Source organism: Fistularia commersonii, chromosome 25, assembly GCF_037954325.1.
Source record: "Fistularia commersonii isolate RoL2024-O1a breed Wild chromosome 25, RoL_Fcom_v1.0, whole genome shotgun sequence".
In the NCBI taxonomy this organism is placed as follows: Eukaryota; Metazoa; Chordata; class Actinopteri; order Syngnathiformes; family Fistulariidae; genus Fistularia; species Fistularia commersonii.
The window spans coordinates 13,244,784-13,267,500 of NC_141308.1; the positions used below are offsets into that span (position 1 = coordinate 13,244,784).

General features: G+C 45.4%; 1 protein-coding gene across 4 annotated transcripts; it reads right to left on the reverse strand.

Moving 5' to 3' along the window:
* Positions 1–2,747: 2,747 nt before the first annotated feature.
* cop1 (COP1 E3 ubiquitin ligase) lies at positions 2,748–16,844 on the reverse strand. 4 transcript variants are annotated; one of them, XM_086172664.1, is made up of 20 exons: positions 16,128–16,844; positions 15,926–15,985; positions 14,148–14,245; positions 13,405–13,469; positions 13,216–13,335; positions 11,834–11,902; positions 11,704–11,763; positions 11,545–11,624; positions 11,374–11,434; positions 10,425–10,539; positions 9,932–10,067; positions 9,714–9,857; positions 9,532–9,640; positions 9,006–9,087; positions 8,794–8,910; positions 7,645–7,762; positions 6,009–6,133; positions 5,756–5,916; positions 5,621–5,665; positions 2,748–3,149 (listed from the first exon to the last, which is right to left on the reverse strand). In XM_086172664.1, exons 1-20 carry the CDS (start codon positions 16,481–16,483, stop codon positions 3,132–3,134), a joined length of 2,139 nt encoding a protein of 712 aa, XP_086028790.1. In that variant the 5' UTR covers positions 16,484–16,844; the 3' UTR covers positions 2,748–3,131. The 4 variants fall into 4 exon arrangements, with proteins under 4 accessions (XP_086028790.1, XP_086028789.1, XP_086028787.1 ...); XM_086172663.1 differs by having other exon boundaries at positions 11,365–11,434; XM_086172661.1 differs by having other exon boundaries at positions 13,216–13,469.
* Between the last annotated feature and the right edge of the window lie 5,873 nt (positions 16,845–22,717).

Genomic DNA, 22,717 nt, shown 5'->3' on the forward strand with positions numbered 1-22,717 from the left:
ACATCCACAAATAAGGATAAAATAAGCTACTGATCCCAATAGGGGAAATTCCTTCGTCACGGCAGCATAACAGTTATAATGTCAAAAATGAGAATTGGGGGAATTCTTTTATCACATCGGTGTGACAGTTATAATGTCAAAAAATAAGATAAATATGAATAGAAATAGAGAGACAGAAGACAGCAAGACATTGACGAATAAATTACTTTAGTTTTATTCATCTTCAAATGCTTGTTTGTAAATGTGTGAGATTTCCAAGAAATAAAACAATGACTTAAAAGCAGCAAAGCATTCTGGAGTTTCCTCAACTAATGTTTAGAATTAAAAATAAAAGCCATACAAGCCAAATATTCCTAAATACACCTATTTAATTTATTATATGTTAAAAATACTACAGGACTGTCTCAGAAAATTAGAATATTGTGATAAAGTTCTTTATCTTCTGTAATGCAATTTAAAAAAAAAAAATCACGATATTCTAATACTTTGAGATAGGATGTTTGAGTTTTCTTAAGATGTAAGCCATAATCAGCAATATTAAAATAATAAAAGGCTTGCAATATTTCAGTTGATTTGTAATGAATCCAGAATATATAACATTTTTGTTTTTGCATTACAGAAGATAAAGAACCTTATTGCGATATTCTAATTTCCTGAGACGGTCCTGTAGTATTTTAACATATAATAAATTAAAGTCTTCCCCTTAATGCGATCTCTGGCGATACATGGTTTTGCTCAAAGCACCGCTTTATATCTTATCGATTTTAATTTTCAATTTTATCAGAGCATATTAGACGTACCGCAGATCCAAATGTAAATTCCACCGTCCACCGACCCTGGAACGCACGCTAATCATCATCTTTGGTTTTTTTTTCGCCATCTTTTCCATAAACTAATCGTCTATCTGATAAAATTGATTTCGGAAGCTGCTCGGAAGCCATTTCTATTTATTTCAATGACAGTTTGACAAACTGATTTTTTTTCAACTCTAAATTGTCTGGGACCAGAAGATCCATATATGGCTCGCGACCTTCTTCTCCAAAACATCTAACATGAGCCGTCATGACGTGAAACATCTGAGCTGGATGACGGAGAACCTCTGCAAACTTGTGGATTTATTCACCGCGAACCCTGAAGTGTAAATGCTAACACACAAGTAAAAGATTAGTTTTAATGAGCCAAAAAATGACCTTTGTATTGCATTTATTTCATTTCTAAATGCAGGCATTTCTCCTGTGAAAGCCATGCGTTGCCGTCCTGGGCGGAAAGAAACAGGAAAAAGCTAAAAGGTGTGCAACAGGGTTGTGTGTTGGTCCCCTCTGAATTCTCCTTTTCGCCTTGTTGAGAAAGATGAAGGTGTTTTGGAGCATTAGCGGGACGTAGGAGCATTAGCAGAGAGTTGGAGCATTAGCGGGATGTTGGAGCGTTAGCGGGACGGTGGAGAATTAGCAGAACGTTGGAGAAATAGCAGAATGTTGGAGCATTAGCGGGACGGTGGAGAATTAGCAGAACGTTGGAGCATTAGCGGGACGTAGGAGCATTAGCGGGATGTTGGAGCGTTAGCGGGATGGTGGAGAATTAGCAGAACGTTGGAGAAATAGCAGAATGTTGGAGCATTAGCGGGACGTTGGAGCATTAGCGGGACGTTGGAAAATTAGCAGGATGTTGGAGCATTGGCGCGACGTTGGAGAATTAGCAGAGCGTTGGAGCATTAGCGGGATGTTGGAGCATTAGCGGGACGTTGGAGAATTAGCGGAACGTTGGAATATTAGCGGGACGTTGCGCCAACCAGACGGTTCAGTCGCAGGTCTTTCAAATCCTCCAAACTAGTTAATTGTACCAGCAATTAACCAGCTAATTGTTGATCTAGCGTAGCGCTCGGCTTCTCGGTCGCAGAAGCTAAGACCGTCTCCTCTCACGTGCGCGGAGCGTTTCCATCTACCTCTCCGGTGTTCGCTAGCGAAACAGCGTTGGAATAAAGGTCTCTTCCTGGAGGCCGTTCTGATTGAAATCTCGTTTCCAATCACATCCTCGTCGATTTCTTTGTTAGCCCTTCTCTTCCAATTACCCCGGTTCGCTGACCCGACTTGTGCAAAAAAAAACAAAACAAAAAAAAAAAACACGAAGCATCGAAAAGGTCGAGTCGACATAAAGATCTGCCCTAATTTCCCGTTTCTGGCGTCACGTCTATCGATGTATATATATATATATATTTTTATTTATCCATTTGGGTTTTGTAACAAGTATCACACAGCTGGTTTTTCTGCAACTTAAAAAGAAAAAAAAAAAAAAAAAAAAATCAAAGGAAAAGAAAACACAGATGTTCTTTCGTTTATGCAGCTCTTTACCGTTCTGGCTTCATCGTCCCAAACAGTCCAACATAGTAGCTAAACGGCCTCCGTCGGAGCCAACACACACACACACACACACACACCGGGAGTGCGATCACAAAGTGCAGAGCAGGCACTTCCAGGAGCCGGTCCGGGTCCAGGTCCGGGTCCAGGTGCGGGTCCAAGCTCCCCGACTGACCGGGGTTATTTAGTGCGCCGTTTTTTTTTTGTTTTTTTTTTTTAAATCGCTGGCGGCGCAAAGGCACATTTTCCCCTCAAAGATTTGACTTTTCATTTGGTGCAACGTCTCACTTTAGCGTCCGTTACTCTGGGACTTTGAGTTTGAGGTGTTCCAAGAGGCTGGAGATCCTCCTCCCCACCTCCTGGAAGAAATAAAAACCCAGCGCGACGGGATACTTTTGAAATAATTTATTCAGTTATACAAATAGAAAACACCTCTTTCGGTTCTCCGTAAAACAGTCCAAGTCTGGGACTTTGGGCGTGCCGGGTGTTTCGAGCCCCGCCTTCGCCCGACCGCGGGTTTTTCCCGCCCGGAAAGGAACTGATGACGCTCGTGACAGAATGAAACTCAAGTCCTATTTATTAAAAAAAAAAAAAAAAAAAAACGGCGCCCTCCCACCGCGGATCTGAGAGGAAGAGGAGGTTCAGAGCGTCTGGCGTCCGTTTGGTTGGATTTGTACCTTTTAAGTGCGACGGGTTTCGGTTTGGATTGGGGTTTTTTTTTTTTTTTTTTTTGCTTCTGGCGGTCGGCGGGTCGCCTTCCTCCCGTTCGGCGCTCTGTCAGACCAGCTCCAGTACCTGCAGGGGGAAAAAAAAAAAGATGCGTCGGTCGGAAGTCCAGATTTTAAGATAAACCTGTGTTTTGTCATTGAATAAATATGAATTTAAATACAATGAGAAAATAGCAAAAGGAGAGAACGTCAACTTTTTATTTTTATTTTAATTCTTGTTGGTCTCAGCCCACTCGGACCCTATTATTCTTTTTTATTCCATTTATTCTTGTCATTGTCACTGTTTATGTCGATGTTTAGTTTCCGTTGTCTATTTTCACCCTTAAAGCCCTCGATTCTGTTCGTTCTTATCCTTTATGTTGTTGTTGTTCTCTCTGCTGTTTTTTTTATTTCTGGATGCTTTTTCTCATTGTCTCTAAATTTATATTCCAATTTATTGACACTATAACTGTGAAAAAAGAATTTCCCCTATGGGGATCGATAAAGTTTATCTTATGGTCAACAGAAAATTATAAAATGAATATATAAAAAAATTATATATAGAGGTCTCTGAAAATTAGAATATTGTGATAAAGTTCTTTATCTTCTGTAATGAAATTAAAAAACAAAAAAAAATTACTTTTTCATGATATTTTAATTTTTTAATAGGATTCTTGAGTTTTGTTAAGATGTAAGCCATAACCAGCAATATTAAAATGATAAAAGGCTTGCAATATTTCAGTTGATTTGTAATGAATCCAAAATGTATGACATTTTTGTTTTTGCAATTGCATTATAGAAGATAAAGAACTTCATCACAATATTCTAATTTTCTGAGACAGTCTTATATATAAAAATCTATCAAGTGAAATTCGTAAAAAAATATAAAAATATAGAACTGTGAAAAAAGAATTTCCCCCATGCGGATCAATGAAGTTTATCTAATGGACAACAGAATGTGGGGAAAAAATAATTGAAATAAATATCAAAAAAATATATAAAATAAAATATTAAAAATATAAAAAAAAATATACAACTGTGACAAATGAATTGCCCCTTTCAGGATCAATGAAGTTTATCTTATGGACAACAAAATGGGAAAAAAATAAAATAAATAAATTAAAAATATCTCAAATAAAATATTAAAAGTATTTAAAATATATAACTATGACAAAAGAATTGCCCCTATGGGGATCAATTAAGTATATCTTATCTTAACAACATTAAGGATAAGAATGAACAACAGAATGGGAGGGAAAAAAAAAGGGTGAAAATAGACAACAACAAGAGTAGGAACATAAAGAGAGTGACAATAGCGACGAGAAAAATAAATAAAAATAAGCAGGATGCGAATGGGCCGAGACCAACAAGGAGGAAAAAGCCAACAGGTAGTGAGTGGGTGAGGTCGCGGGGTCACGGGGTCGCGGGGTCACGGACCGCCGTTCTTCAATGAGACGAGTGTCCGAAGCGTCCGCTAACCTGCTAACCAACACTTTACGGCGAGTCTCGGAGAGCTAATACGCTTCTTGTGTTCGCGTCGACAGCTGCTCGCGAGTTCCAAGAACTGTTCCAGCTCCAGTTTTGTTCCAGGAAGTCGCCTCTTCCAGGGGAATGTTTTTAGTTTGACATCCCTACGGGTATTAAGAAGACACGGAGTGACGTGCACCTGAAGCTCCTCGCTCCAAAACGGCGTATTTTGGTCCAAAATGTGGATGTTACTCCACGAACCGAAAGATCCGGACCTCTCGTACCTCCATTTCTCGCCTCCTCTGCCGACTTTCTCACAAATAAACAACCGGTGACCGAGTACTTTTTAAAGATGGCGCTAACTAGTACCCGAGATGGTCTTCACACTCGAATCGGTTCTTCCTAAGAGCTTCAAAAGCCATCTCTTCTCGCAAACTCACATAAACTCTGTTTATAATTACGCAGCTTGTCAATAACCGGCCTATTTCGTTTTTTTTTTTAAAATTAAAATTAAAAATCTTGAATTTTTCAGTGTGTAAGATGAGATAAACTTCCTTCGTCACAGCGGCGTAACAGTTGAAAAATAAAATATAAATATGAAAGGTAAAAAAAAACCAACAAATAAACAGACAGCAGACAATAACAGCATAAAGGCGTAACAGACAAAAAATAAAATATAAATATGAATATGATAGGCAAAAAAAAAAAACAACGAATAAACAGACAGCAGACAATAACAATAACAAAATAAAGGCGTAACAGTCAAAAAATAAAATATAAATATGATAGGCAAAAAAAAAAACAACAAAAAAAACCGAATAAACAGACAGCAGACAACAACAATAACAACATAAAGGCGTAACAGTCAAAAAATAAAATATAAATATAAATATGATAGGCAAAAAACAACAACAAAAAAAAAACAACAAATAAACAGACAGCAGACAATAACAATAACAACATAAAGGAACAGTGAGGGTGAAAAATTCCCAAACCTGAACTGAACAATATGGATGTGTGTGTGTGTGTGTGTGTGTGTGTGTGTGTGTGTGTGTGTGTGTGTGTGTGCGCGCACATCCATCCAACACACACCTTGATTGTTCCTTGACTGTTTGCAGCGATCAGCACGTTGGACTCCTGGGAAGACAAGGGGGGACGTTAGTCGGGGCGGCGCGACAGGAAGTGGAAATAGACTCCGCCCCCTCCCGGAGCCAGAACGCCACTCACGCCGTCGGGCAGCGCCCTCCAGCACACGGCGCTGACGAACTCGTTGGTGTCGTCCTCCTTCTTGTCTTTGTCCAGGACGCTCTTCACCGTGTCAAACTTGAAGGTCAGGAGCGTCTTGGAGAGTCCTTTGTAGTACAAGTACAGCGAGTTGTTCTCGCTGCCTGAACACACACACACACACACACACACACATTGGCGGTGAGGTCACGGAGGATTTGAAAGGACGTGGAGGCGGCGGGTCCCGGGGATTTACCGCAGGCCACGTAGTCCCCGTTGGACGCCAGGCCCACGAAGTTCTTCTCGTTGATGTGGCCCTTGAAGGAACGCAGGCAGTGGGGTTTGTTGACGTTCCACAGCTTCAGCTGGCTGTCTGTGGAACTGACCGAGGTTCCACAGGATCAGAAACCCGAGACCACACCTGGATCCTCCGGAGCGTCCGCTTGAATCCTCCGGCGCCGCCTCGTTAAAATTTACAGCCGTCCCTTTAAGGTACCGATTTAATCCCTTCCAGAAGTGGGTTCCTACCGTCATTTTTTTTTTTTTTCGTATCTTAAATGATTTTTCCCGATTTAAAATAATAGAAAAGAAATTAATTCCTTCCAACCCCCCCCCCCCCCCAAAAAAAATCACAAAATAAGGATATTAAACCCTGAAATACAAGGATATTAATAATGTACAGGAAATCATGGCTATTGTAAACTTAAGTGTTCTAATGTGAATCCGCAGCCAAAAATAAACAGCGAATGATTCCTGTAAAATTAAATTGAATTTTACTTTATAATGATTACTTTTCTTACAAATTAAAATAATCATATTTACTAATATAATTATAATTTTAGTATTTTTTTTTAATTAATTTTCTCTGAATGACTGTCGCTAGATAACACTTTTCTTAAAAAATGTTGCCTATTTTGTAAAATGTTACAGAAATGACTCGACATAATGTTGTTGAATTTTTTTTACTAGTTTTTTACTAGTAGTTCCCTCAAGTCATCGCTGGAAGCGCCAATTCAGAAGATGCGTCGTCGTCGTGACGACTAGCCATGCGAATTTTGAAATTTTGAATTTTTTTTCCCCAGATTTCAAGGATAAGATTTGCTGGAATTGTGCTTCGGAACTTAAGAAAATTCGCTACTTTACGTTTTTTTTTTGCTCACAATCTATTGTTCTTAAGCATTTTTTTTTTTTTGCAATATTTGAATATTTTTTTCGTGATGAAATATTTATTTTCTAGCCCGACGGAAAAAAAAAAAAAAGTAAAAAATTAAACTAAAATTTATTTTAGTGCCCTCGCACCCACGCCAGATCTCATCAGGAACAACGTTGGTAAATAAATTGGTAAATAAATTAATTACAGCACCGCAAATTCATCATCATTCGAGTTTCGACGCAGCAAAGTATCTCCGATGTCGAGCGCCCTAGAAAATGATTTATCACAAATATAAAATGTGATTTCTTTCCATGAACAATACCAATTTCTATACATTTTATTTGATTTCTAATTGACTGTACATTTTGTATTGCATTATCCCACAGTGTTTAGCAGCGCGGGAAGTTGCTAAGAGCTGTGTGAGGTCGGTTGAGGGTTAATATATCTAGAAATAACATCAAAACGTCTCTACTTTGCGGATATTCACTTGAAATCTTGAAAAGTGAGGGTCGGCTGTAAATCGCATTCTCGGCTTCCTCCACTAGATGGCGCTAAAACACCCCAAAAATATCCTCTTTTTTTTGTTTTTTGTTTTTCTTTTTACAACTAAAGACTAGCTGAACCCATTAACCCCCAACTCCTGGCCGCGTGTCGCAAACAAACACGCGACGCATCGGAAAACACAGCTGTTAAAAAAAATAAAATAATAAAAATAAATAAAAAGAGGGCGTCCACTCACGCGGAGACGATCTCCTCGCCGTTGACAAACTTGGCGTAGGACACGGCCTTGCGGTGGCCTTTGAACACCATGATGGGCTGCTTCGTGTTGCGCAGGTCGTAGTAGTGCACGCAGTGGTCTGAGGGGACACACACACACACACACACACACTGTGAGGCATTGTGTGTGTTTCTTTGACAGCACGGATTCGAACGGCGCTGTAAAACACACACGCACACATGATCATGTAACCGTGATATTTCACTTGTTCCGTAACGGAGTGCAGACGGCGATGGAAGGTCCACCTCGGAATTCGCGCTGAAGCTTTGACAAGAATCAGTCGAGGTTCGTCAGGAATCGCGGGCCGACGCCAGGAGGCCGAACCCGGGGAAACCGGCGGGAGGTCGAACGGGGTCCCGGCGCAAACGCTCAAAAACGCGATACATCCCAGGCTCAGACTTCCTGCTTAAATCATCTGCGGGGCGGCGGATCAAAGAGGGAGAAGTTTCCGTCCAGCGCGCCGTTCGTCTCTTCCTGGGGTTTCGGGCGCGTCGTGGCTCCTCCAGGGGCCGGCGCACTTTGACCCCCCCGGCGGGGCGTCGCGGATCGCCGCCGATACCGGTGGCCGGTTCTGCTCATCCAATTTAACTTAGTGGAAAAGCCGATATGTGTGTGTGTGTGTGTGTGTGTGCGACTAAATAGTTGCGATTCTTAAGATTTCCTCCGGGAGGTTTAATAAATTAACTTTTCAGAAGTCTGTCTGGACCATCGGACTCTGTGCGACCACAGGAGAAATTTAGTGGTCTGCGAGGGAAAAAGCGCGGCGGTTCCAGGTGTGCGCGGACGCTTTCCAAGAGCAGAAATCACGCCGCGTCACCGTCAGAGATTAAAAATATAAATACATTATTTAGCCCCCTGGCCGCGCCGAGGGGGCCCCTCTCCTGAGCTGCACTCAGCGAGTCTTCGATATTAAAAAACGAGCGTGAGCGATCGCTCTCGCCGCGCTCGTCCGACGCCGCCTAACGAATCTGTTTTCAAAATCACGGCGAGACGCCGCCCGGGTGGAAATGAAGTCGCCTTCGGGAACCCGAAGCGTCGGGAAAAACGGGGCCGGGGGGGCGTTTCGGGCGCTCGCCGGGAATTCGGAAAATCTTCCCGAATCTTCCTCACCTGCGCAACCGAAGGCCAGGTGGTACCTGGACGTGGGGCTGAACTTCACGCAGCAGACGTTGGCCTTGGCCTCGATGCTGGCCACCGAGTTGTCCAGGTTGGTGGACCACAGTTTCACTGAAAAACACACACACACACACACACACACACACACACACGTGGGTTACGGCAGGGCTGGGAAGCGTAGCGTCGCCGCGTCCGGGGTCGCTTACCTTTGGCGTCGTCCGAACCCGACGCGAGCAGCTTGGGGTCCATCAGGTTGAAGTCCACGCTCCAGCAGCGCTTCTCGTGCTCCTGGCGGCAGCAGAGACGGCGCGGCGGGTCAGAACAGACGGTTTTAGTCGGGCAAAGACGCGGCGGGTCGAGGCAAACCCCTGCTGGCAGGCCTTCACAGCAGACGCTGTTTATTTGTTTTGTGCTTCCACGATGGGGAGGTGTGTGTGTGTGTGTGTGTGTGGGGCTTCACCTCTGGGTGTGAGGACCTGCGGCCCACAGGCGCACCGACCGCAAGCGAGGCAGACCTCAGCTGTGTGTGTGTGTGTGTGTGTGTGTGTGTGTGTGTTGATATTTGGTGGAATGGAGACTCTGATGGACGTGGTCGTGTTTTTTCAACTCGCTCGCAGACCGAAAGCAAACGCCTGTCAGCGTGACGTCCACACACTGGGCTCTCTGTGCTGCTTCCAGGGTCAAAGGTGGAGCTCCGTGTGTGTGTGTGTGTGTGTGTGTGTGTGTGTTTACCTGGTAGACTTTGGAGCGGTGGCCCGTGAAGCCGTCCCACAGGATGACGGTCCCCTCGTAGTCGCTGCTGGCCAGCAGGTTCTTGTGGTAGCTGCTCCAGCTGATGCAGCTGTAACAGACCGAGTCGGCGTTATTTTCGGCGTTATTATTCCGCCGCCGCCGCCGCCACGACGCCTCCGCACCTGATCTTGGAGTTGCAGGTCATCTCGTTGACGGGGTAGTGGATGTCCACGGCGTCCTGGATCACCGTGCCGTACTCGAACACCTTGATCTTCTTGGTCACGCCGGCGATGGCGAAGTAGTCGCAGTCGCGGTCGAACTCGATGCTGGAAAAACAAGATCGGTGGTTTTTTTCCGATCCGATCGCCGCCGCCCGTCCGACCTTCGGGTGACGGCGTACCTGGAGACGATGCTGGAGCCGTTGTACAGGTCGCTGGCGTAGGAGAGCGTGGCCAGCGGCCGCACCGAGTTGTAGCGGGTGAACTTGGAGAGGCACTCCATGAAGTCGTCCAGCTGGTTCAGGTTCCTGCCTTCGTCTGAAAGAGACGGCGGCGTCGCAGGAAAATATACGGGGAGCGAGCGGATTACGGGGCGCCTCGTTTTTCCGGGGGGGGGGAAGAAGCTCTGATTTACAGGGCCGCGATTCCGCTAAGTCGTCTTTGTGCCGGGATCGATCAAACGGGGGGGAACGTATCCGAAGGACAAACCGCACGCCGCGATGTTTGAATTAGAAAAACAACATTTTGAGGAGACGGTGACGCACGTCAGGATGCGGGAGGGGGAAAAAAACGCAATACTTCACTTTTGATTAAAAAAGATCCGCGGCGCGGTATCATTTGGAGGACACCTGATCTCCGCTGATCCCTTCCCCAGCCCGCCGTCGGGGTTGTTACCTGTGATGCGTGACATTTTGTTGGAGAAGTAGCACTGCTCCAGATCCTCGAAGTGAGCCGTCAGCCTCTTCCTCCTCGACGCCAGCGTGCTGTTGTACCAGGTCTGCCTTTTCCCCTGCGAGCGAGACGAGCACAGACAGGGTTCCTTCCCGCTCCGTCCGTACACTCATTCCATCACCTACTTTGCGCAAACCGCCGAGCGCGCGGCACGTCAAAAAACACCCCTGCGAAAAAATGCACCTCTTAAAAAAAAAAAAAAAAAAAAAGCATCACATTTTGTTCCTTTGGCACGCCGGCGGAGCCCGGAGACTCTCAGGCGACCCGATGAAGATAAAAAATAATAATAAAAAAAGGCAAAGCCTTAGGAGTGCATCCATGTTTTTTTTTTTTTTTTGCGGTGGTGGAATAAGAAGAGCGAGGCGCGCGCGGCGTGGATTCGTCCGCGAAGAGACGAGGAAGTGGCGGTCAAAGCCGGTCGGGGGACGATTTTGATGGTTTTAAAAAAGAAGAGCGGCTTCACTCCGTCCATGAATGAAGATCTTCTTAGCGGCACGCGGTAGCATTTAGCGTGAAGCCGCTAAGCATCTCCTCTGCCGCTGCGCCTTCTTTCTCCCACCTTCAAGTTTAATATTGTCATTTCTGGTCTATAAGCTACGTTTTTCACATGCAAATGAATCAATGATGCGGCTAATTTATGGTTATAAACTCAGACACTAAGTTACTAAGTGTGTAGCCGAAAGTAAGAAAATAACCATCTCTTTTCTGTAAAAACACTTCACTGGGTGAAGTCTGGAACGGGCCTTTCAATTCATTTTAACGGGGAAGATGAATTTGCGACAGCGGCGAATCGAGTGACGAGTTCGGTCGCGGCTGAAATGAAACTCCTAAGTGCGACGGGAGCGACGTTTGCGGACGGAGAAAGGAAGTTGTCGGTGTTCACCTGTCGCACCTGAGCTGTGACAAACCCCGGAGACTGGTTGAAGTCCGGCGGCTCAATAATACTGCTGCAGCTGGGTCACACACACACACAGGATTACCGTCATTGCATGATTTGTTTTCAAGAAGTGGACGATGACAGTGGCGTCTGACAGTGTGTGTGTGTGTGTGTGTGTGTGGTTACCTGGGCGCCGGCGACGGGGCCTCTACGTTGGGCACCGTGCACTCGGCCTCCATGATGGGCGAGTAGAGGCCGCTCATCTCCTGGAGAAACACACACCACACACCGCTATCAGTCCTGGATCTCCTCTACGGCTCGGACGCCGTTCTTCACGCCCTTTACCTCCACGCGCTTGATGTCGTCCTCCAGGAAGTTCAGCTCCTTCTGCAGCTGCTCCAGTTGCTGTGGACGACATCGAGAATCCACATTGGTTCGGTCGTTCCGAGCTGCCGTCCCTTCGACGGACGCTTACCTCTCTTTTGTTTCTCCGGGCTTCTTTCAGGAACTCCATGAGGATCTGCCTCTGAGCCGCCTGGGATTCCTGGTGACACACACACACACACACACACAGTAAGGACATCATTGTTGATCTGGTGCTGAAGATCTGGATCCTGACGTTCTCCTGCGGAGCCAGCGGGACGCAGCCTGCGGCGTCCGCTCGGTATTCAAATTCCCGCAGCCGCTCTTTTGTTTTACTGGCTGCCGTGTGATGATTAGCAGCAGCTGGCAGGCAGGCTCGCCGCCAAGTCTGTGCCCCGGACGCCCGCCAGACACACACACACACACACACACACACACACGAGTGCTACATAAACGTCTGTTTCCATCAGCATCAGACGACTGTTTAAATAAAGACTATTCCATAAAAAAAAAGGGGCTTCCTCCTCGTCTCCATGAATCAGCAGGCTCAGAAACTGACCTGGATTATATATTCTCTGTCAAATAAATTTTTTTTTTTTTTAAAAAAAAGTGGGTCATCTTAGCGAGAGAGGATGTTCGTATATGTGGCGTGCCCGTTTTTCCCGCCGCCGTGGCGTTGAGCTCAGCGACAGGAAACAACCCGGGGCTTTATGGGTGTCGCGGGACGGCCGCTCATACTTTGCATGCCTGCTGTAACAAGAAGGAGCGGCGGAATTAAGGATTAATGCTCGACACGGGCCAAACTTTGTGCGGTCGCGCTAGCAGGAATGAGCCGCGGCCAGACACAAAGGCCAGTAGTCGTGCGTGTGTGTGTGTGTGTGTGTGTAACAAAAACAAAATAAGCCGCGCCGTCGGGATTTCGTTTTCACACTGAGCGACGCGTGAGCGGCGAAAAATGGCGCTCCGCATTTTGACCGCTAGGGATGCGTTGATAATTGAATCCTTTCAAGCACTTTCAACTTGCAAAATACATATTTTATTGCCTGTTTATATATTGTATGGTTATTTTGTTGCCTATCTGCATATTTTATATATATTGTCTATTTTATACAGTTTTATATTTGTATTGTCCAGGACTTCAGATGGAAATTAGCTATAAGCTATAATCTGGTACAAACATCTCTGCCTCTGTGCTTCATGTATTTGTACACTGTCCTGATAAACTTCTAAACAAACAATCAGCCTTAATAAAAAGCCGGGGTTGTGAGAAGGCTGGGGACAAATATTCCATTTTGAGCAATTTGAAAGAGCGGTAGACGTCAAGGAGTGAAGTCGTTTCCTTGGACGCGAGATTTCGACCAAATCAGACCAAACTGAAGGCGCCGCCGGTCGTTTTACGGCGAGAATGCACGTGATTTTAGCCGGCGAGTACGTGGACGGACTCGCTGCCTCGCATTTAATCCTGCGGATTAGAGGCGGGCCGCCGCCACCTACCGCCTCCAGCTGCTTCTTCTTCTGGACCAGGAACTCCAGCATCAGATTGACGTTGGCCAGGTCCAGGTTCTCCTGGTCCGGGTTCAGCACGTCCTGGAAGACCTGCCACCGCGAGCCGTTCTGGAGGCGGGAGATTCTGGTCACTCTTCGATGTGTGTGTGTGTGTGTGTGTGTGTTTGTGACACTCACGGGATGGTCCAGTTTGAGCCGCTTCTCCTCCGAGCGCTGCTTCTGCTTCAGGATCAGCTCGTTCACTGGAGGCCGGGAGAAAGGAGGATCTCCGTGTCAGATAAACGCGACATTGCAGCCTCTTCGATGTGAACTCGGAGCGCTAAACGGGAATGAATCTCCCCGAGCGGCCCTGATCTGACCTTCAATCTGGCCCCCGTCCATCAGCGACGGGGGGATTTCTTGTTACTTTTTGAATCGTGTCTTACAAAACGTTCAGGTAATTTATCACGGGCTGATTTTCACTTGGCATCCACACCCTGGGACTTTGAAAAACAAAACAAAAAAAAAAAAAAAAAGGTGAATTGAGGGGGGGAAAAAAAAAAAAAAAAAAGGAGTGATTTAAAAATAAATCAAGTGAAAAAAAACACAGTAAATTACCCAGAAAGAAAATTGTCCGGACATAAAACAAAATGACAAGTTTCTGGACGCCGGCGTTAGAACTTGTCAATAAGAAATCACAGATGATCCGGGCTTCATGTTAACTAAGAAAACAGACGCGGTTTTCCGTTTGTGTTGGAGCGAAAACAAACGGACGACACATTTCAAACAATGCAGGGGTGGATTTGCGCGGCGAGACAAATAGATCTGAACAGAGCGGCAGAAAGAGAAGAAAAAAAAAAAAAGAAAGGTCCGAGTGTTTTTCCAGGGCGGATCTCAGGCGCCGCTGGGGGGGGAAACAACTCGCCATCTCGTGAACCCACCCAGGAAGTTGGGGTACAGCTGGTCCACGTTGTCCACGATGTAGTTGCACTTGGGGCAGCGGTTGCTGTCCTCCAGACTTTGGCGGATGCACTTGAAGCTGCAAGTGGACACAAACACACACACACACATGCTTTATCATCCACGTCGATTGGTGTTTTCCTCTGAAATGTTCTGCACATCCTCCCTGCGAACGTGGGTGCCGGTCTTTAGACAGCGACACGGAATACTCCTGAAAAATGTGTGTGTGAGATTGTGCTGATCCTATTATTCCCTCCAGATGGCTTAAGTTTTTTTTTTTTTTTATTTTTTTTATTAGCCACGGTTATTACAGCTGCTTTGAGGAAAAAAAAAAAAAAAAAAAGCCCCAGATTGGAGTGGACCTGTGGGGATTACTCTCCGGTGGATCACCCAGGCATGTCCACCCACGCCTCGGGAGAAAATATCTCGCGTCCTCTGAGGAAGCCGTCCCTGATGACTCAGGGCCGCTTGGGCGAGGAAGACGGAAACAAATACGGAGATTTTGACGGATCCTGCAGCCGAAGTACAATCCGGGCGATGATCCGCGATACGGCTGATGGGATAAGAGCTACGGCAGCGGTTATTTCTTTTATAGGTATTAAAACTGTCGGCGCCGCTGTTATTGTGAGTGACGGATCATCTGAAAGATGAAAGTGTCAATTTAAATAAAGACCCCACTTGACTTGACAACGGAGGAGGTGGCGGCGACGCGTTTCAACATTTTTGTTTCAACTTCCACATCCGGTGAATGTGACTGTTTCCCTTTCAATTCGCGCACCCAGTGCTGTCCGAATATTTACTATTTGTCTCGGATAACTGACAACACCTGACTCCGCTGTGGACGGCAAAGTAACAATTCCACCGAAAATGAACACCTGTCCGATCGCAACGCTTCGCATCTAAAAACAAAAAAAAAGGCAGCAGGAGGACGGAGTATCGAGCCACGATTGTTTTTGATGCCTTGCTATCTGCTTTCCAAACTACAGTTTATTGACTGACTATTTTGTTGGACTCACGAGGCTTTAAGTAAAAGTTAGACGAGACATCCCTGCATTGAATGCACTTAAGGCTGGGCCTTCACCTTACGACTGTCGCGGCCATAAAACTGAAAGTCTAAGAGGAAATCTTAATCTGTAATCTTACGGTCTTCACGCAGTCGCTGCTCAGTCTTTTCATTGTCTCGGGCTCGCGAGTCTCTCGTAACACGACCGACGACCGATGGATGAGCTTAAAGAAAACCGGTAAAAGGTAACCGTGTAGACAAGCGGAGACGTATTTGTCGGCGGTAGGGATGAACAGGGAACGGCAAAGGCCCGGTTTGTACGATGTCAAGTCTTCAACGTATCATGACAAAAGCGGAGAGGGAAAAGCGATGGAGTGACACGGCGGAGGGGAAAACATTGCGGGGTGGAAAAAAAGAAAGACTCTAGCTGTATTTTTGTCGAAATCTTCTCGTCTAGAGGCTTCTTCGGTTCCGTTCGTCTCACCGGATGAGGGGCGAAACATCTTCGAGTGAAGAAATTCGAGTCCAGCCGCCAAGACAAGAAGATTTTGAAAAGAATTCGCCGTGACTTGGATGTCTGAGAACCTCCGCTGACAATCTCGCCGTAGCTTTCCGCAAGTCTTTCCCAAATCTAGTCAACCCATCTTTCGCTGTGAGATGATAGTTTTACACCAGTTTCCTCAAAATATTTAAGATGCATGGGTGGCATTTGGTGGAGTTGTGGTTCCTCAGCACAACCAGGGTTTTGACACTCACCAAAAACTGTGGCCACACTTGGTCATATGCGCCTCCTCGATCATCTCGAAACAAATCGGGCTGCAAAATAAACACGACATGGTTAGACGAGAGGCTCCAGGCCGGGGGGTCTCCGGCCGGGGGTCCCCGGGGGAGGGAGAGGCCGCCGGGCAGCCGCTGTCAGCCCGCACCGGGTCGGGAGGGGGTGGGAAAGTAAACTAACCACACGAAATCGTTGCTTTTATCCTCGTATGAATTCAGCAGGCCGTTGTACAGCGGGGCTTGGTGGAGGGTTTTCTTCCTGCTACCGGAGGACGCGGACGGTCTGCTCAGCGAGGCGAGGCCGCCCCTGGACGACTGCACTGCGGCCAGACTCGGCACCGACAAGCCGCTGTCGCTGGCCGCCGCCGCCGCCGCTAAGCTCCGGGAGGGCACGACGTTCCCGGAGCTGCCGCCGTTGCTGGAAGCGGTGCCGCTGCCGCTCCCTCCGCCCGCGGTTCCGCCGCCGCCGCTGCTGCTACTTGTGCTGGGGACTGAACTCGCCCCGCTGGCGCTTTGCTGTGACCGGTTGCTCGACATGACGCGATGCCGACAAGGAACTCCCCGAAATCCGCTACGTGTCCCGGTCAATGCATCCGGACGGCGCCGCTGTTTGTCGGTGGCTAGCTTAGCGTCCTGGCTAGCTAGCGAGCTAGCTAGCTGCTCGCCTGTGTGCTAGCATTCCGTGTGAGATCGAGGTTATTTTAAAGTCGTCCGTCGGTGTCCCTCTCGCTTGCGCCAACGCCTGCCTTCTCGAAAACGAATATAATATTAAAAAACAAGAAACAATAGTGACGCGGAGATGAGTGGAAACAATCGCGACTGCGTTGTGCGGAGGGATTAGCCGGCTAGCCACTGTTTGCTACCGAGAGAGGAGTCTCTTGAGTTTCCTCGATTACCCGGGCATCCTGCGGCTAAGCTCAATAGCAACCAGCGCCCTCTAGCGGCCGGGAGTGCAATCGCACGCAAGGCGCCGCTGTTAAATGTTTATTTAAATTCCTAACACAATCATTGAAATCAATTAATGGAAAATACGAAATAAATTCTATAATCAAAGCGCTCCGTCGGTGAAAACGAGTCTATTGTCAGGGAATCATTTATTTTAAGGCTGTGATTTTGCAATGGAATCCATGATGTGTTTTTGCTCCATTCACAAAGTGATAAAATCTTCATTGAGCAGGGCAGGAGGGTTATTTTAGACTTTGGAAACCATGCCTGACAAAATAGTCTGAACTCCAACTGCATCCACATCTGACGCTGTTCAAAAAAAAAAAAAAAAACACGTGCCACGCTGAGTCACTGCACAAACAAATAAAATAATATTTGAAAAGCTATTAAAGTGGGACATTTATTGCCCCGCATCATCGGCCACTTGGCCGGATCGAGCTGACGGTCGGTGTTTTGGTTTCAAACCGAAAGTGCACTTCAAATGCGCGCGGAGCAACCCAAAGGTTTCAGCAGCACTCAAACTGAATAAAACTATTATCCCGGAATCTGACAAGAAAAACAAATCCTATACATCGTGTGTGTGTGAGAGGCGGAGAAGATAAAACCCAGCTTTTATCTAACGACAATAAAGCAAAATGTTAAAATTGTATCCCCGCTGCGCGGCGGAGGTTTAACACAAATCCTTTCAATGGAATTATTATGACTGTAGAAATAAGCGGTGTTTCCCGTCTTGTTTTGATTTTTTTTTTTTCTCTCTCTTTTTTTTTTTTTTTCAAATTGAAAACAAGCCCACAGGTCACATCCACAAAGTGCAGCCCGCCAGCGGGCCAAGGAAAACACTGTCTTGTCATTCAACCATCCACCTGCAGCTCCGCAAATACGACTGCGAGGAGCATTAACATATTCACACTCACAGCTTAGCCGGCCCGCTACTTGCTTTTCCATTTTTACTCCCACGTGGACAAATAAAGGGGTCCTCCACGGAGGCACGCACAACACGGATTTTCCCATGTTTTTGTTTGCGGAGGGAGTCTACATGTGCCATTATGGGGCCACGGCTCGGACGTGAGGAAAATTACTGGATGCGCCGGTGAAGGACCACCGTGTTCAATGTCCTCTCGGGTCGGAGAGGCGGGAAAGTCAGATTTATTTCGCGCATTCGGGCGACGTCTGACTCTGAATGAGATCCTTTGAGCGAAGCACCTGCAGATCTGGATGTACATTGTGTTGCGTTTGAGGCCCTCCCTCTATTTTCTACCACTGCTGGTGAAAAGCTTTCATTCTTTCTTCCTTTTCTTCTTTCTTCTCATTTGTCCTGCACACCAGCCTGGATTTTCTCCTGTTGCCCCCCCCCCCCCCCCTCCCCCCTTTTTTTTTTTTTTTTTGCATCAGTGTGTGTGTTGCATGGAATGTGTGTGTGTGTGTGTGCTGGCGAGTCAGCGGCGCCGGCACATCAGTCGTTTCATGTCGCGGCGGAGAGTTAAAAAAAGGGAATAAAGCGAGTGACAAGGAGGAAATAATAAGGTGGAAACTAATGAGTAAGTGTGTGTGTGAGTGTGTGTGTGGGTGTGTGTGTGAAAGCAATGGAAAGGAAGACAGACAGGCTTCGGGGGTCAGTGAGGTCAAGACCGACAAGCTCAGATGAGGGATAATCTGCGGAGGTCCCTTACAGTGGGGAGTGAGGCCCCAGTGGAGAACGTCCATTCAGACTCTCACACACACACACACACACACACACACACTTCACACTCGCCTCTCTTCCTCCTGTGTCTTCTCACCCCTCTGTTTTCGCCGCCTCCCTTCACCCCCTCCTCCTTCCCGCTGCCTTTTCAGTTGCAGCTGGATCTCAAAGGGCACGTCGGCAAGCAGGGAGAGCTGAATGTCCGCCGGGACGTCCCCTCCATACCTCCATCCCCTCCATCCCTCCATCCCCTCCATCCCTCCAGCGGGGGTTTGTGGAATTCCTGCCTCCCTCTCTTTTTTTTTCCCCTTTGGGGAGGCCCCTGCCATAGTTGCCAGCAGCCGCCGCCGCCGCCGCCCCTCCAATCCCACCTCCACCCCTTCTTCTTCCATCTCCATCTCCATCTCCATCTCCATCTCCAGCCAGGGTGCTGTTTGCAAATTGAGCCTGACAACAAAAAAAAAAAAAAAAAAATAGTTGGGGGTGTTGCGAGGCGGGAGGACGAAAGACAGAAGGTGCGAGGACGCAGCCGCCGTCTGCGCTAGCCAATGCTTTTTTTTTGAAGAAGGTAGATGAGTCCAGAGTGAAGGAGAAGAGGTGGAAAAGAGGTGGAGAAACGGGTTCAAGCAGGTCGGAGCGGGTGGAGGAAAGTGTCGGGGTACGAAGAGATAGAAGAACATCGGTTGGAATGAAAGGAAACGGTGGGTGGCAAACGTACGGCCCGCGGGCCGGTTCAGGCCCGCCAGGGGGTCCGGTCCGGCCCGTGGAATAAATCTAAAATTTGACAAAAATACTTAAAAAGTCATGAAGTACCTTGAACTAAAAATGCAGACTCACAACTTAATGCAGCTTCCGGATCTGTAAATCGCATTTTCACTTCTTGTTTGATAGCATCTGCTTTTCCGTCAGATACCGACGCCCTCATCGCCAAGATGTCGTCGTCGAAAAAGAGAAAACTGGACCAAAAGACGGGAGGCAGAGCTGGAGATGGCGGAGATGAAGATGTGGAGGTTCTCCTTGGGAGCGACCAGGATGGAGAGGATCAGGAACGAGTCCATCAGAGGGACGGCACTAGCTTTCACTGACGCCTTGTTTTTGGATGAAGACGCTCTGCTGCCGTCGCCGTTTGGACTTTAATTCTCGGACAATTTGTCGTCTTGCCGGGAGGCTAACGTTAGCATACTTAGCTCGGTGTTTGGATGAAGATTGTACTCTTTGTTGACTCTTTGTTTGTTGTTTTTCTCCTTGAAGCACAAACATGTATCGGCCTTCGCCATTTTTCTGGAAACAGCCTTCCATCTGCAGAAACCTTTCTCTTCCTGGACATTTAGGTTATTTCTCAATTCCACTTGTTGAAAATGGCATTGCCGTGGATGCACTGCGATCTAATGGCGGGACGCCGCTACTTTTCGGGTAACATGATCGACGAGAATTGTGGGAAATGTAGTTTATGGCCAATGCACATCTTTATTTTAAGACAATCAGACCTTTTAAGACATTCTTGTGTATGAGTTTGACACATATGTGTTATCTATTCTTCACTATTAAACGTCTAAATTCAAAACGTGAACAGGAAAATAACGCTAACAGTGATATTATTCGAAAGCGTAAAACATGGAGGGCCAGAGGAATCCTTGTATTACCGTAAAATCCGGCATATAAGACGCTACTTTTCTCACAGGCTTCGAGAACTGCGGCTTTTCCGACGATGTGGCTAATTTACGATTTTTTCTTGGATAATGACGGTACCCTCCGTCAGCCGACATCGTCACAGCGGAGAAATGAAACCCCGCTCGCGTTTACGATAATTCTTCATATCGGACATTTTTGGGGAAATGCATTTCGAGGCGAAAGCTATCGATCTGGCTTATTTTAAAGCAATCGGACCTTTTAAGACGTTCGGGCGGACCGCATAAAATGAAGCGGCGGGCCACATCTGGCCCGCGAGCCTTGAGTTTGACACATGCTCTTTATCGGTCTATATTGCTACTACAATAATAACGCTATTAGCAACTTTATTCTTTATTAGCGGCTTCCTCATAAGATTGCGCCAATAAGAGTGCAATAAAGACTTCATTGCCTATTTGACTCATATTATGCAGAGCGGTTTGACTCTAGGAATCCTGGTATTGTCGGTTAAAATCTGTCTTTTTCTTGGAAGTTGTAGGTTCTTCTTCTATCTCTTCGCTAGACCCCCTTTTCCCCTTGGAAAAGAAACGTTTGCTAGCTCGCGGGTTACATTTTTGAGATGTAACTGAGAGATTCCCGTCATTTTTCAAAACAAAAGCTTTCAGACTCAGGTAATCAATCCAATGGAAATAACTGATTATTATACCGCCGCCTCGATATCGCGGTAAACGCAACGAGGTCGCCGGATTCATCTGTTCTGCGGTTTTCGTCGGGGGGGGGAAAAAAAAGCAAACTTTCACACGCTTGAAGAGAAATAGATAAATATCCCGAGCGTCGCCGCGAGCGTAAACAGAGCGTCAGATCCGCTTTGAAACGCGCAGGCGGCCGACAGATTATTGGCTATCGGGTTTTATGGCGTCTCGAAGATCCGTGTATATTTTGTTTGCGGCGTCTGGAAGCCTCTCGGCGAGTGCACCTGTCTTTGCAGTTAGAGGGAACCGCTGGCCAAAAGGGCTCTTTTTTTAAAAAAAAAAAAAAAAAAAAAAAAGTTTTATTTTCCTGTGCGTGAGTTATGTTTCACGAGTCGCAATATTCATCCGTACAGTCGCAGACGGACCGCGGAAAGAGGTCGGAGGTCGAGGCGTTGCAACCAGAGCGCACACACACTCGCGTAAAGCAGGTTCGGTAAAATTGAAATCTAGCCTTTCATATCGCGGCGTTTTCTCATATATGGAAACACGTATGCACACACGCCTGTGCGTGGAATAAAATAAAAATCAAATTAAGTATAAAGGCATACAGACGTGCACTCAGTCATTCAAATCCTGAAATAAAATAAAAATCAAAATAAATGTAGACGTGCGGCTATTCACTCACTCATTCATGTCATTAAAAAAAACAAAATAAAATAAAATATAATAAAATAAAATAAAATAAAATAAAATAAAATAAAATAAAATAAAATAAAATAAAATAAAATAAAATAAAGAGACTCAACCCTTCATACAGTCATTCACATCGTGGAATAAAATAAAAATCAAATTAAGTATAAAGGCATACAGACGTGCACTCAGTCATTCAAATCCTAAAATAAAATAAAAATCAAAATAAATGTAGACATGCAGCTATTCACTCACTCATTCATGTCATAAAATAAAATAAAATAAAATAAAATAAAATAAAATAAAATAAAATAAAGAGATTCAACCCTTCACACAGTCATTCACATCGTGGAATAAAAATAAAAATCAAATTAAATATAAAGGCATACAGACATGCACTCAGTCATTCAAATCCTGAAATAAAATAAAAATCAAAATAAACGTAGACGTGCGGCTACTCACTCACTCATTCATGTCATTAAAAAAAACCAAAATAAAATAAAATAAAATGAAATAAAATAAAATAAACTAAAATAAAATAAAATGAAACAAAATAAAATAAAATAAAATAAAATAAAGAGACTCAACCCTTCACACAGTCATTCACATCGTGGAATAAAATAAAAATCAAAATAAACGTAGACATGCAGCTATTCACTCACTCATTCATGTCATAAAATAAAATAAAATAAAATAAAATAAAATAAAATAAAGAGACTCAACCCTTCACACAGTCATTCACATCGTGGAATAAAATAAAAATAAAATTGAATAAATAGGCATACAGACGTGCACTCAGTCATTCAATCGTAAAATAAAATAAAAATCAAAATAAATGTAGAGACATGCAGCTATTCACTCATTCATTCATGTCATTAAATAAAATAAAATAAAATAAAACAAAATAAAAAAAAATAAAATAGAATAAAGAGACTCAACCCTTCGCCCAGTCATTCACATTGTGGAATAAAATAAAAATCAAATTAAATATAGAGACATTAACACTCATCCATTCATGTCGCGCAATAAATTGAAAATAAAATTGAATAGGTACAAATATTCACCTACTCATTCTTGTTATGTTATAAAATAAAAATCATATAATAGAGAAACATACAACCATTAATTCAGTCA

What these genes read in the sequence shown, in the direction of transcription:
- cop1 (XM_086172660.1), bottom strand. Translation starts at nt 16,483, where the DNA reads ATGTCGAGCAACCGGTCACAGCAAAGCGCCAGCGGGGCGAGTTCAGTC. An exon ending in AAAAGCAACGATTTCGTGTG is followed by an intron (nt 15,986 to 16,127) that starts GTTAGTTTACTT and finishes TTTATTTTGCAG; the next exon opens with CCCGATTTGTTTCGAGATGA. An exon ending in ACCGCTCCAAAGTCTACCAG is followed by an intron (nt 9,088 to 9,531) that starts GTAAACACACAC and finishes TGCTGCCGCCAG; the next exon opens with GAGCACGAGAAGCGCTGCTG.